The sequence below is a fragment of the Leptodactylus fuscus genome, chromosome 8 (assembly GCF_031893055.1).
Source record: "Leptodactylus fuscus isolate aLepFus1 chromosome 8, aLepFus1.hap2, whole genome shotgun sequence".
Classification (NCBI taxonomy): domain Eukaryota; kingdom Metazoa; phylum Chordata; class Amphibia; order Anura; family Leptodactylidae; genus Leptodactylus; species Leptodactylus fuscus.
Genome location: NC_134272.1, coordinates 66,911,980 through 66,927,137, shown reverse-complemented (window position 1 = coordinate 66,927,137; position 15,158 = coordinate 66,911,980). Strand labels below are relative to the sequence as shown.

Below are 15,158 nucleotides of genomic sequence, written 5' to 3'. Positions count from 1 at the left end.
TGCACCAGTGAATGATACACTAAGTGAGTGGTCAGAAAGATAGGAAGAAAACCAAGAGATAGCAGTGAGGCCAACAAAGTAGAGCATAGTGAGAAGGAGTTAGTGGTGTACAGTATAAATGCTGCTAAGAGATCCAGAAGAATAAGAAGTGAAGAGTTACCTTTGGATTTAGCCATCAGGAGATTGTTGGAGACTTTTATAAGGGTTGTTACTGTAGAGTGTAGTGCACGAAAACCCAATGGTAAGGGGTCCAGAAGAGAGTTAGCACCGAGATAGCAGATTAGGCAAGAGTAAACCAAACATTTCAGGAGGTTAGAATTGAATGGGAGGTTGGAGATGGGTCAATATTGGCAGAACAGGATGACTAGAGGGAGGGTTTTTTCCATTAATGGGGTTATGACAGCATGTTTGAAGGAGGAGGGAAAGATTCCAGAAGAGAGAGAGAAGTTAAACATTTTTGTAAGATGATTTGTAACAGCAGGGGACAGAGAATGGAGGAGGTATGATGGGATAGGATCACTTGAGCAAGTAGTAGGGCGAGAGGAAAGAAGGAGCTGGGAGACTTCTTCTTCTGTTACTGGGTCAAAGAATGAGAGTTCATAATAAAGAGCAAGAGAGGGGGGGGAAGGAAAGAAGGGGATTGATATTGCTTGGGGATTATACAAGGCACTGATCATGAATATTAACCACACAGCTCAAACATGACCAAGGCACCATTTTATAGGCTGCAAATTTTGGCTAGGGTGCTTTCCCTTGTGACTAGATTCAGGGTGGCAATCTGTTAGTGATTAGACCCTCCAGGGTAGAAGATCCCTAGGCACTCTAAATTTAAATATGGCAGGTGCTCAGGATTTGAATGGCCACCATAGCCACCAAGTCTCTGCTGTATTATACTTATCTGTAACTGCACTCTTGCTATGTCACAGTGACTTTGCTCCAGTCCTGCTATGATGACTATGCACTAGCCCTGCAGTGGTGACTAGGCCTCACTCATGTCCAATGATGCGCATGTCATCTTGTGGTTTTAAATTTGCCCCACTCCTGGTTGCTGCTCCTAGCATACTTTGGTTCTAAGGCCGGTTGCAGACAACCATGCTGCAACTGGCCTGTCGTGATTTAAAAGCACATGCTGAACACAGGGGACATAGGTATGTCCCCGTGGGCTGTACTTCCACCATGCAATAGGAGCCATGGAAGCACGGGATTGTCAGCCCGCACACGGGAGTGTGAAATCCTAATCTGAAGCGGAACACTGCGGCTGGATGCTGGTGCACTTTATGCACTGCAACGGCATCCAGTCGTGACTAGCCAATTTTTGGACTGGATTCTGAGATGGTGTCCGCGTCAAAATGCAGTCCAAACACCCCCCGCACTACAAACGGACATGTGCAGTCAGCTCTTCCCAGGCCCGATGCCTGGCAGAGTGAATGAAGAGCCGGAAGACGCCGCGGGGAAGCTGCACGGAGAAGACTTCTAAAGGTAGGAGAAGAACCAGCGTTGATTGGCCGACTGTATAGCATTCGGCCAATCAATGCTGGTTCTGCATCGAACTTTTACATTCGAACAGCGAGTGGTACTCGATCGAGTACGAGTATTTCGAATACCGTAGTAATACCTACTCGATCGAGTACTACTCGCTCATCTCTAGTACATACATATAGTGGTTTGCAAAACTATTCATACCACTTAACCTTTTTCACATTTTGTCACTTTAAAATCATAAATTTAAACTTGTTTTATTGAGATTTTCAGTGATAACCAACACAAAGTAGCAGATCATTGTGAAATGGAATGAAAATGATACATGGTTTCATAATTTTAATCAAATAAAAATCTGAAAAGTGTAATGTGTAAAGGTCTTCAGCCCCCCTCACTAGAATAGCATGTTCAGATCTATATGTTCTAGGCATGTTCTGTTTTAGCCAAAGTTACAAAATAGCTTAGAGGTTTACTTGAACAGATAAAACAATTAGACAATATGTACCCAAACATAAGAGATAAGGATACTGTAAAGAGAAGTGAATGCTGTATACTCAGGCTGAAACGTATCACGCTGTCCCATAATTTGAGAATGTAGGTTACAGGTCCTGACTAGTCTTGCTAGTGGAAGTTAAGTGTTTTCAATGTAAACATATGGTTCGGAGATGATAAAATGCAGTCAGTGATTGTGAAAGTCTTAAGGCATCAATTTTTTTTTTTTCAAGGATAGCACGCCGAGTTCACACAAAAATCTGTTCTCAAGCCTATATGCATATGCCAGGTCCATGGCTGAATGGCAAAGATAACACATGGATGATATCTGTGTGCCGCCCGTGGGAGAAGATTGGTCCACGGTCCATGGTACCCTTAATCATAATAGGCATCCAACCCCTTTTCACCACAGATTCCTGTGACAGAATAATGTCCCATAATGGCCCCATACAGTATAATGTGCCATATTGCCCCCTCCACACAGTCTAATGTGCTATAGTGTCCCTTAATACAGTATAATGTCCCTTAGTGGCCCCTTGTGCAGTATAATGTCCTATAATGGCCCCTTCACACAGTATAATGTCCAATAGTGGCCCCTTCACATAGTATAATGTCCTGTAGTGGCCCTTCCTTGCATTATAATGTCCCCTAGTGGCTCCTCCATGTAGTATAATGTCCCCTAGTGGCTCCTCCATGTAGTATAATGTCCCCTAGTGGCTCCTCCATGTAGTATAATGTCCCCTAGTGGCTCCTGCATGTAGTATAATGTCCCATAGTGGCTCCTCCATGTAGTATATTGTCCCATAGTGGAACCTCAATACATACATAGGGTTAACCAAATGGGTACTTATTGCAAATTTTCCCAAAATTTTTGGTTTGGCTGAACACAACATTTTTGGGGTTTTCCACCTATGAACTACTGTTATACTCTGGGGTCTCTTCAGACCCCTGAGTATATTAAATGAAGACCCAGGAGAGGTGAACAAACATAACAAACAGTGTTACTCACCTCCCCTGGGATCCAGTGCAACCGTTTCAAGCCTCTTCTGGCCTCCTGAATGATGACAGGGACAGTTGAGGCCTATGACTGGGGCTCTGCAGTAATGTGGGTCATGCCAGCATAATGACACAGACTCAAGCATCAATACACCGGCCTTACCTCATTCAGGAGATCGGAAGTGGCACCAGATGCGCCAGAGCCCTGGGAAGATGAGTAACATTGTTATGTTTGTTCAACTCCTTGGGGGTCTCCACCTTTACTCTTGGATCTGAAGGGTCCACTTTGCAGGGACTGTAAAATACCAAATTCAAGTGGTTCTATCCAGAAAAAAATATATAAGAGTACAAGGTGCAAAATATCAGCAGCGATATGTAGCGATGTATTAATCATTACAATATGTTCTTGGTAAGTTTCCAGAGTAAGTAACTGAGTAGTCGTAGGTCACTGCAGCTAATACTCTTTTACCTTGATACACTGATGTTTATTTTGAGTGTTTTAGTTATTAATAGTATTACCAGATGAGAACAAAGCAAAAACAACTGTATCATTTTCTATCTTTACATACAAATCTATATTACAATTGTATTATTTTATGTTTTATTATCACAGAAGATGTAATTTCAGGTAACTCAAGGACTTCACTATATAATATAAGGGTACGTTCACACTGATGATAGATTTAAAAAAAATAATAAAGCATAACTTTTATTAATAAATAAATAGTTAAAATATAAGTATGTCTGCACATTATAGGCTGATGTTTGCGCATCATGTCATAATACTGTATGTGTAGTGATCGCTACTTACATCATCTAGTCCTATGAACGTTGAGGAGCTGCACATTAGAATCCCTTTTTGAGGTAATACCACGTCGGAATAGCCTTAAGAAAGACTATTCATCCCCTACCTTTATAATTCTGCTCCGCACCACCGTTCCGTTGATATTCTGGTTTTTCCTGATATGAGCCACCAGACAGCACATCACCAGGTGAAGCCTGCGTTCAGGAGGGAAATCCTGCGCATGCTTAGTCGGCCCTGTCATTGGGCTTTGGGCAGAGCCAACTGCGCATGCCTGTTTGGCCATTACTTTGGCTGCTTACACGAGCATACTGTTACTCTAAGTGGGCACAGTAAACTGGCCGAACAGTCTTTTCTTCTCTTTGTAACTATCATCAATGGTTACTTACCCGCGATGCCATGTCATCATCTTTTCAGCAACTAACCTGATCTGTCGGATGTGCTCTAGCTCTTGCCCGATATTCACATTGAGTTCCTTTTTCGTCGGTTGGTGGATGTGTGTTGCGGGCGTGAGGTGGATCGCCTGCAGTGAATATATTCTTGGGTAAGTAGGGTATATGCTTTAATGTACACTTGGAGTGATCTATGGTCATCTCCAGTAAGGGTAAATCTGTAACTGACCTGGGTGATATGACATCTAGTATCATTATTGGCAAATTTGGAGTTACAGTTAACTATCAACAATAAACTTTCTGGGATGTGGGGAGATTCAGAAAATCACGGATTCCCTTTATCCTCAGAAATAGTTAATTGGATGTTGACTTCTATGTGACATGCAATGAATTCCCTGTAGTTGATTCTTGAGTTCTTTAGTTATATCAGTCATGTTTGTTTGGACGCATATGATTCTCTTTCCAGTATGTACAGTAACAACTTCATTGGTTCTCTATTGTTGAGAATGTGTTTTTCATTGTTTTTATATCACTTTTGTATGTAGACGGTTTTGTAGTGTGGGTAACAAGGGTTAAACTTTTTGTACTTGTCAGGTGTGTATTACGATGTTAAAGCCTTTATATTGAGAGCAAGAACAGGAAACGCCAGGCTACAACTAAGGGGAACAATTTTTATCCCCGAAACGCGTCAGTAAGACGTTTCCTTTCTCAATATGAAAGTACCGATGTGTGTGCTACATGGATTTTAAAGCTGGAAGCAAATAAGAGTCAAAGTTTTAAGGACCGAGGTGTGAGGCTGGATCTTTCCGTTCATTGAATCTAGTATCCTTTCCAAAGCCGATAGAATTACTGATCCAGGTATCCATCGTCCTGCGGTTGTGACACATGAGAGCAAGACATCAAATTTAAAGTTCATGCAGGTGGGCTGTGATTTCTCCCCTTCCTCTTCTCCGTTGCATGGTTATATTATAATGATAGCAATGTTTGCTCCTGCTCACAGCCGCCTCTTCTTCCCCACAGGGTCCCCAGTGACATGATATGGGATGTAGTGGTGTTAGTGCAGGAGCGGGGATCAGTAAGTAAATAGGGCCTGTTACCTGCTGGGCTCCCTAACGTCCTGGGCCCTGTGGCAGCTGCTACCCTACTAGTCTCGGATTAACGTCACTGGCTGGAGGCCTGTTCCAAATATATAGCCTGTAATAGGGTGGTGACTACATTTTAAGGGAATTAAAGGGGTTGTCCAGGATAACTAGAAATCCCTACACTCTAAACACCCCATTTTCCAGAAATGGATTGTCACTAGAGATGAGCGAGTAGTAATCGATCGAGTATGTATTCGAAAGAATACTACGGTATTCGAAATACTCGTACTCGTTTGAATTCTATCGCTATTCACAGTAAAGATTTGATTCAGAACCAGCGTTGATTTGCCGAATGCTCTACACTGTATAGCATTCGGCAAATCAACACTGGTTCTGCAGAAGGCTCTTCCTTGCTAGTCGGGAGAGCTGGCAGCTTGGTTTATGTGGGAGCTTACTTTTTCACATAGGAATGCATTGAACAGCGTTGATTGGCCAGTGTACAGCATTCGGCCAATCAACGCTGGTTTTGCCAGAGGCTCGTCTGTGAGGAGGTGGAGTCTAAGATTGGACCACAGCAGTCTCCATTGTGGTCCGATCTTAGACTCCGCCCCCTCACAGACGAGCCTCCATCAGAACCAGTGTCGATTGGCCGAATGCTGTACACTGGCCAATCAACGCTGTTCAATGCATTCCTATGATAAAAAGTAAGCTGCATAAACGCAATCTGCTAGCTCTCCTTACTAGCAAGGACGAGCCTGCTGCAGAACCAGCGTTGATTTGCCGAATGCTATAGCATTCGGCCAATCAATGCTGGTTCTGCAGGACAAGTAAGGGCCAGTTCACATTAGCGCTTGCCTCCCGTCCGGAAGGAGTCCGCAGGAGGACCCCCTGAACAGAATATCAGCGCTGTGCAGTTAAAGCGCATGGACCCCATAGACTATAATAGGATCCATGCCCTTTAACTGCACAGCGCTCCTCCTAAACACTCTCCTCCTGCTACTCGTGAACTTGGTGACTCTCCTTTAGTCGAATAGTGGTTTCCCCTGAAATGAGCATTTTTTCCCATAGACTGAATAGGATTGAATATTGGATTTAACTTTGCCAATTTGATTTTGTAACAAAGTTATTGACCTATTGCTTTTCCAAGCCACAGGTAGTGACTCAACATTGCGTCAATCAACATTACTTTGTCCAAACATTGGAAGCAAGAAGGTCCTGCAGACACAGATCCAGGTCAGTTACATAGTTACATAGTAGATGAGGTTGGATGAAGACATCAGTCCATCAAGCCCAACCTATAACCCTGAAGTCCCCTACAGTGTTGATCCAGTTCTGGAACAAGAAGCAGGAGCAGACAAGGACAGCTGCAATTCACTGTAAGTTCTAATTTACTCCTAAGCCAGTAATAGTTTGTAATACTTATGTTTTAAGCACTTATTTCATTCTAGTTTCTCTACTTTTTTCTCCGTCCTCCTGACTATTCACTTCACCACTATAATACTATAAAATGTCACAAATTTTTGAGCAAAAAACGTTTTGTACAAACATTTGGTATGCCAGTAGGAGACTTGATGAATGCCCCCTATTGTCTTGCAGCATTTTTTTACAATTTTTATGAGGCAAGATTCACATCTGCATTCGGTATTCCGTTCGAGGAGTCCGCTTGGGGACCCCTATAATTGGGTTTGTGTGTTTTCCGTGCGGTGTCCGTACAAGTCATGCGGAGCAGAAAGTAGGTGCTTGAAGTACTTTTCTCTCTGTATGATTTGTGCAGACACCGCCGGAAAACACACAGACTCCATTATAGTCTATGGCATTCGTGTGCTTTCATTGCTCACTGCTTTTTAATGCATTCGATATTCAATCAGCTTTGCACATCTAGAGACTAAGATTTTTGCAAAATAGCTCAATCTCAACCAGATTGGATGGAGAACATCTGTGAACAGCAATTTTCATGTCTTGGACTTCGAGTGGGCCATTCTAACACATGAATATTCTTACACTTTGGCTGTATGTTTAGGGTCAGGGTCAGACTTGTTCTCCGGGGTACTGGTGAATACCTTGGTGGGCCCTGTCGGACCCCCTCTGCCATGGAGGTGTGGTAATGGCCCCCATTCACTTACCTCTCCCTGCTCCAGGCCCCCAGAACACCAAACATTACATCTTTGTGGCGCCAAGGTCCCAGAATGAAGAGGAGAGGCCATGAGCAGGAACAGGGAGAGGTAAGTAATGCAGTTAGGTTCTCCCCAGTTTTGCGATCCAATTCCTCAAGGTTTGCTTATGTTACTACACTCATTGCAACGTTTTTTATAGACAATACTTAGTATATGCGAGAGTCTGTAAATACTTAGTAGTTTCTATTCATTCGATTTATTTTTCACAGACGTCCATAGGGAAAATCTGGATATCATGGCAGTTCAACTGTTCAACAAGACATCATTTTCAGCAACATATCAGAAGGGTATGATTCCAGCCGCCAATGAAATTGTTCAATTGATTTTGTCCTACGTAGAAAAGAAAGTAAGTATAACATATAATTTATTTTATTGGTTCAATGCATACACTTTAATGCTCTTATATGCGCAATAAATTATGTCCCAGTCACAGGAGTTTCAGTATGTATAAAGGTACACAACTAGGCTATGTATATAGAATTGGAGCAGATTTTAACAACCTATATGTAATAGATTCATTGTGAATCTACTACAGATTTTTGGCAAACCCTTAGCAAAGTTTCATGGTCATTGGTGTGGAACATGTATAGCATGTATTGTTGGGGATTTGAGGGGTGGCAGGGGGGAGATCTTGCCCCCATAGTCCTTGGATGCCGCGCTTGCTATTGATCATGGAGTTGCATTAAAGCGCTGTAATGTACTATTACATCACTGAGCGTTACCTACCATGAAAATGGAGCTGTAATGCAGAATAACAAATGTATCTTTGGAAAGTGTAGAAGCCACCCTACTATCTTTCGTTTGATACTGATTTTCCTGCTGACAGGCTCCCTCTGATGGAACTTGGAAACAGCCAATAATTTATTATTTACCAAGTTATTGCTTACAAAATTTTGAGTCGACAATAAGGTGATGAAAAGTTGGGTTCTTTCTGGAATATTTTTTTCTTGAAACAGTAGAGACAATATCATACCGGGAAAGCATTTCTGTTTTACCAAATGTTCTCTGCCCTTTCTACTAGACAAATGGACGGGCTCTTGAAATGGCGGTGGATGTTGGCTGTGGGACTGGACGTTACACTATCCCTCTTGCTTCTCACTTCAAGAAGGTCCTAGGAACAGACATCAGTGTATCCCAAATAAATGTGGCTAAGGAAGACAGTACACCAAAGAACGTGTTTTATTTGTGAGTATCACAGTTGTCAACATTAGAAAATTACTTTCCAGGGACGGTGTGCTTGGTGTTCAGAAGGTGTGACTTAAATAACGTAATCACCAAGTAATAAAATACTAGATGTGATGCATCATTCGAGTCTCTCTGTGCTCCCTATCAATTCTCCATTTAAATTTTTGAAATTTGCCTGTTCAAAAAATACGACCCCAGGAATATGATATGTAAATTAGCTCTGACTCACCAAGTGGGTGGAAACCTTTTGTTTTTCTCATAGAGGGTTACTGTCCCCTAGCTAAATAAGAGCCAGTTTACATGTGATCTTCCATGGGCCACATTCCTTGAAGGAGTGGACCAATTCTAAAAATAAAAACATCAAATTAATAACAGTGAGAATAATGTATTTAGGGATTGGTATTTACTAGTTTGTACTTGGGGTGCCATATAACCCCTTAAGCCACACTGATTCTCCTATTTTGTGTCATAACACGAGGGCTTATTAATTGGAGGACAAACTCTATTTCATAGTGGGACCAATTCATTTCTCTGTACAATGTACAGGGAAGCTGGAAAAAAATTCAGAACGGGGTAAAACTAGTAAAAAAAAAAATGCAATTGCACAACTGCAGGTAAGCTTCAGTAGTTGCAATACTATGGTGGGGATGGGAGCCCTTCTAAAGGCTCCCGGCTGCCATGATAACGGGACAGTGCCTGCAATCACACTGGGGGGGCTACCCCATTACCGAACATGAAATCGAAAGTGAGAGTAACCATTTGACTACGGCATCTGAATGGTTAAGTGACCGTGACCATGATCAGAGTCATCAGAGTCATCTCTGATCACAGCAATGCTGCCGGGTCCATGCTATATGAAACAGCACAGACTCAGGAGATAGTGTGGCCACTCTGTTTCAGAGCGACCGCCATATTTAGTCACGTGCACCAGGAAGTAACTGTACTGTACGTCTTGGTGCACATAAGGGTTAAACTTACAACATAGGTTACTAGTAGCCCTGACAGTGTTGTACACTATCTATCCAATGTCTAGTTTTCTAAGGCAAACAAAGTAGTAAGGGAAGGTGAGTATGATTTTTTTTTCTCACTACCCCTGGGCCTGCACCTATTATACTATGTGGTCTAAAGAGACATTTTCCATTTTAGTTCATCCGAGACAAATCTTCATTTGTTTGGATTCTTAAAAAAAAATTAACTATTTGGAATAGTCAGGTTGAACCTGGCTTGGTATGAGTTGGTCTGCCCAACTACTGGATTTACCAATTCTATATATATGTTTATAGGGTGGCCCCAGCTGAGAAGTTGCCCCTGAGAGATGCGTCTGTGGACTTGGTGACTGCGGGTCTTGCTGCTCACTGGTTCAATTTTGACAAATTTGCCAGTGAAGCAATTCGAGTACTGAAGACAAACGGATGCTTGGCTGTGCATGCTTATCATCCGGACATGGATATTGAATACAATGACTTGTCACATGAACTTAATGTAGTACTGTCAGAGGTATGACAACTTTAAGATTAAGATATTTAATATATGATGTGATACAATACATGATGAAATGACAAAAACAAAACAATAGCTTATACACAGAACCGTAGCTAGGATCCAAAGCCGTAACGATTGAGGTTGCAGGGGTTGCGACCGCGACTGGGCTCAGAGAGGAATGGGATCCACACATATGAAAATAGCCGGGGCCACGGACCACCTTGATAGTGGTCAGGGGAAGCCTGGTTTCCCAACTGCTGTACATATTGTTAATGGAAAGAGGCCCGGCACGTCGTACTGGCTCTTGGGAGCATTTTATACTGTGTGTGGGCAACTGAGGAACATATTACATTGTGTAGTGGCCACTGTTGAGCATATTATACTGTGTGGGGGACCCTGTGGAGCATGCAATACTGTGTGGGGACACTGTGGAGCATATTGTACTGTGTGCGGCCCCTTCACTATTCACATACATGCCATATGTTTTATAGCAACCGTGCACTATTATTACAGGCTGTAACAACTTTGCAAGGTAATAATAAAACAGATACTGTGCAATATAAATAGTTAAGTGGTCACAGCGCTCGCAAAAGCCCCACAGTATCTTTAAAGAGTTGATGAACAGGGGCCCTGGGTATTGGATTCCCATTGATTTTTTGCCTCGCTTACACTTTTAGGACCCTGCAGATCAGCTGTTTCCAACAGCATACAGCTCCCAGTATTGTTTACATGCCGGGCGCTGCGCTGCTCACTCACTCACAGTATTCTTGATAATTGCAGTTTTGGGTACTAAATCTATATCCCTTTCAATTGTCCGGGATACCGCTGCAGCACCTGTAACTGTCACTATCAAGAATTCACTCTAGGGAGCGGGTAGGAGACTCCGGACAAAAGTTTGCACCAGGGCTCACAAGACTTTAGTTACTCCACTGCTAGGGGCACAGCATGGGAGAGGGAACATGTCCGAGTGGGTGCCTTTCCCCCGTATAACTATATTATCACTGCACAGTGGCCATATGGTGGTAGATACTGGCTCTACAAAGGGCTCTTCAGACCACTTAAGTGAATACAGTGCAGAAAACATTTAGGGACTGTGGGGAAGGTAGCTCAGTAGAAGCAGTGGTGCAGACTGAAGCAGTAATAGACAGGGACACTAAATATGCAGCAAACAGGTTTATCTTGAAAAAAACAGTAAAATATATGAACCTTCACTTCAGGCACAACATGAGCAAAACAAAATACAGTCTTAACTTCAGGCAAAAATAAAATAAAGCGACTAAACAGTAATGTTAACCTAACTATACATGTAGCTTACTACCAGCCACATGAACAAATCAAGAACAACTTTGTCATACCGGACTCAGGGTTACAGGACAGAACCATAGGCCTCCTCTCACTCCCTGGATCTGCACTGGAGTGCAGGATCTGCAGCCTTTTTCTGGCCCAGTGATGAGCCAAGGACTCCTGAGCTGAGGCCTACTCAAGACCTGCACTGGACCACACCTAAGTTAAAAACAGGGGGGGAGATAGCGTGATTCCAGCACCCTGCCTGTCACCTTCTCATAGGACTTACAGTATCCCCTAGAAATTAACAATACCCTCATGTGCATCCTTTAAGTAATAAGGCCCTTGTGTGTCCCTTTAAATTGATAGTGTCCTTCAATTAATAATGCCCACTGAATGAATGTGACCATAGGAATGAATGTGATGAGGAACGGACATTGCAGTCGCTATGAAACAAAGGGTGTGCAATGTAAACAGTGAAGGGATTCTATCCCTTGCAAGAGCACCACAGCCAATTCAAACAGCTGATCAGCAAGGGTTCCCGGTGCCAGACCCCTACTAATCTTTCATTGATGTGTTCTCCCGTTAAATCAATAATGCCACCTTAAAGTAACACTGCCTTATTTTCAAAGAGGTTAATAACCCCACTGTCTCCTAATATTATAGCAGTGTTTCCCTACCTAATATCTAATATCTTTTCATTACACCTCAATTCCCTACCTTTTCATGCTAGACTTTGTACCCCCACTTCTCAGTGGCCCTGGCACAGACTATAATGGCCCCTAGTTGTCCTTCTACATGTTAGAATAATCTCCAATGGCCCTTCTATAGAGTATAATGGTCCCCTGTGGCCCTTCTACATAGTATAACGGTACATAGTAACTCTTCTACATGGTATAATGGTCACCAGTGACCCTTCTACATGGTATTACGACTCTGCACTGTATAACCGTCCTCAGTGGCCCCTACATATATTATAAAAGTTCCTCCTACACACAGCATAATCATCCATAAACTCTCAGAAACAGGATTGTTTGACTGTTTATTAAAAAAAAGAACATACATGTCAATAGCCCCTTAGGCTCTCATTGTTCTGCAAACGTCAGTCGTGTGAATAGAGCCTAACTATTTAGTAATGGTATATTGAGCACAAGTTATCCTCAAATCTCTCCAATGCGTTCTTGTGAAGACCATCTACATAGGATTCTTGGTAACACACTGGAAAAACAAAGGTTAGTGCTGTCTAATATCTTTTCATTGCATCTCAATTCTAAAATGGTGCGGTCAGGTAACATCAGTCTGGTATATACAGTTGGCTAATTCATAAAATTTTATATGGTACCTAAAAAAATATTCATTCATTTATATAAATGTTTTGCTTTTTTTACTGACTGTCAGGTATGGGATACATTGTATCAATATGATGATGAAAAGGTTACAGAGAACATGCTTAGTCAATACCAACAGATATTCCAGGCTGTGCTGCTGAAAGACAAGGAGTGGTAGGTAATAGCGAGAAAATGTTTTCTTTGAATATACCAGAGAAATTTAGAAAACTGTGTAGCCAAAAGTAAAAGTGACATATAGCCAAAAATAAAAGTTTCTTGGCTGGAGATATACACTTGCTGAAATCTTCACCTGGCCTTTGCTGGTGTAGATTTCCATTCTGACATGGGGCCCCTTGAAATACTCCCCAATTATGAAGAGGTCAGGGCATCTTACAGGGAGTATGTCTACGGGGCAATCTCAACTGCGCTATAAGCATGATCAGATAGTCAGGGTTCACGTGAAAAAAATATTTTTCTCTGCTTCTCAATTGGTGCCTCCATTGCTAAAATATTAACTTTTTCATGATATGTTAATGCTGTGGTTCCCAAACTGTGGGTCATGGCCCCCTGAGGTGTTCTTTGAAGACTGCTGAGGGGTTACGTGCCATGAGTGGTAATTAGACTGAGCAGCTCTTTGCTACATTCCCAATATGGCTGCTGATAAAGATGCGCAGAGCTTAGGGGAGGCGAGTAAAAATAAGAAACAGTTATACTCACCTCTCCTGGGTATCACATGGGGCATGCTAGTATCATAACGCTGGGTCAATGCATCATGGTGTCATGTCCATGTAACCACTCAGGCCCAATCACAAACCTCAGCAGTGACCCTCGGGGTTTGTGATGTCAACAAGAGGCCTGGAGACTAGACTGGGTGACCGCCGGACACCAATGGATGCTACAATGAAGCCCAGGAGAGATGATTGTTATTTTTCCCCACCTTCCCTGAGCCATCACTTAGGGGGAGTTGACACTACCGCCGCTGTCCGACCCAGAGTTTCCGTCCTAAAACCTGGGGAAACTGGACAGGGAACGGCTTGCTGGTGGTCAGATTTAAATCCATTTCATTTGAATGGGTTTTTAAAGGTGACCGCTGGTGTCCGTTTGCAGCCTCTCTGCCTTGAAACCGTTTTTTTTGCATGTACACAAAGTTGTACGTGCAGGACTGAAATGAATGGGTTTTAAAGCTGACCGCCAGCAAGCTGTCCCCTGTCCAGAAACCCCGGGATGGACAGCGGCAGTAGTGTGAACGCCCCCTTATAATACTCTGGAATCTGTACAATTCACAGAAAGGAACTCATGGGCAGCGAACCTCACAAGTATTTGTCAAAACATATGGAGACTCCGATGCAGATGTGAATTTACCCTTAGTGGATTATTTCAACTTCACTCATATACTATATATATTTTCTTACAGGATAACTAATGTACCGGTGACAATTCAGATGTCAGTTTCAGACCTAATGTGGTATATCCGTTCAATCTATATGTCTGAGGCATTCATGGAGAAGAATATTATAAAAGCAGAAGAGTTTTTCATTAAGACGGAGAAAAAGTACAGTATAAATGATACTAGATTACTGAATTTACCTTCATGAACTTTTCTTGCAAATTTTGATATCAAGAACTTTGAAACTCTCTTTACAAAATCATATTTTTGCCCCTAGTTATAATGTACATTTTTAGGTTAAGGGAATTCATAGTTTAGTAAATACTCACAGAAACCCACAGACTGCCTAGACTACGAAGGGGTCCGCCGGGTTTCCACCCTAAAAAGGGTGATAAATGCAAAGAGAAAACCGCTGCTTGTAGGACAGGGGTGCTCACACTTTTTCAGCATGTGAGCTAGTTTATAAACTGACCAAGGCAAAAGATCTACTACCCACTTCTTGTGGGCGGGGCCTGGGGGGCATGTGGGCAGGACGGGGATGGGCATGTGGGCGGGGTCTGGTGGAGCGTGAGAGCAGGAGACAGCGGCGTTCTGTGGCCGCCCAGGGATCCCCGGTGTCTGCTTGTTCACAGTGCAGGCTGAGAGTTATCTCTGGACACTGGCAGGCTGGGGCTGCGGCCAGCCCCTACCTTTTTGCATCACTGTCCTAGGCAGCAAAGGACGACTAGTCAACAAGCTCTTCCTATATATATGTGACAACACAGAACACAGAGAAGACAACAACAACAAAGGGAGGTTAGCTAGCCAAGGGTCAGGTAATAGTCAAGCAATGCAGTACAGAATCATAATCTAAGAGAACAGTCACATGAGAAGCCAGAGGTGAGAGGTCAGCAATACAATAGTAGCAGAAAGAGGAGCTTAGCAGGGACAAAGTCTAAGGACACAATAGCCAGCAAGCCTATGTGGGCTGATGGTCTGTATATATAGGAAGCCCAAGACCTGCCCTAGACTTGATTGGAAGACAGTCTGTCAATCACACAGGACAGATTAGAATTAACCATTTGATTAACCAAGG

The 15,158-nt window shown here is 42.8% G+C and overlaps 1 protein-coding gene across 1 annotated transcript; it reads left to right on the top strand.

The window, feature by feature from the left end:
* The first annotated feature begins 7,652 nt into the window (after positions 1–7,652).
* LOC142217258 (uncharacterized) lies at positions 7,653–14,291 on the top strand. The gene is made up of 5 exons (XM_075285453.1): positions 7,653–7,763; positions 8,439–8,602; positions 9,886–10,099; positions 12,767–12,870; positions 14,111–14,291. Exons 1-5 carry the CDS (start codon positions 7,653–7,655, stop codon positions 14,289–14,291), a joined length of 774 nt encoding a protein of 257 aa, XP_075141554.1.
* The last annotated feature ends 867 nt before the right edge of the window (positions 14,292–15,158 follow it).

What these genes read in the sequence shown, in the direction of transcription:
- LOC142217258 (XM_075285453.1), top strand. Translation starts at nt 7,653, where the DNA reads ATGGCAGTTCAACTGTTCAACAAGACATCATTTTCAGCAACATATCAG. An exon ending in TGTCCTACGTAGAAAAGAAA is followed by an intron (nt 7,764 to 8,438) that starts GTAAGTATAACA and finishes CCTTTCTACTAG; the next exon opens with ACAAATGGACGGGCTCTTGA. An exon ending in CCAAAGAACGTGTTTTATTT is followed by an intron (nt 8,603 to 9,885) that starts GTGAGTATCACA and finishes ATATGTTTATAG; the next exon opens with GGTGGCCCCAGCTGAGAAGT.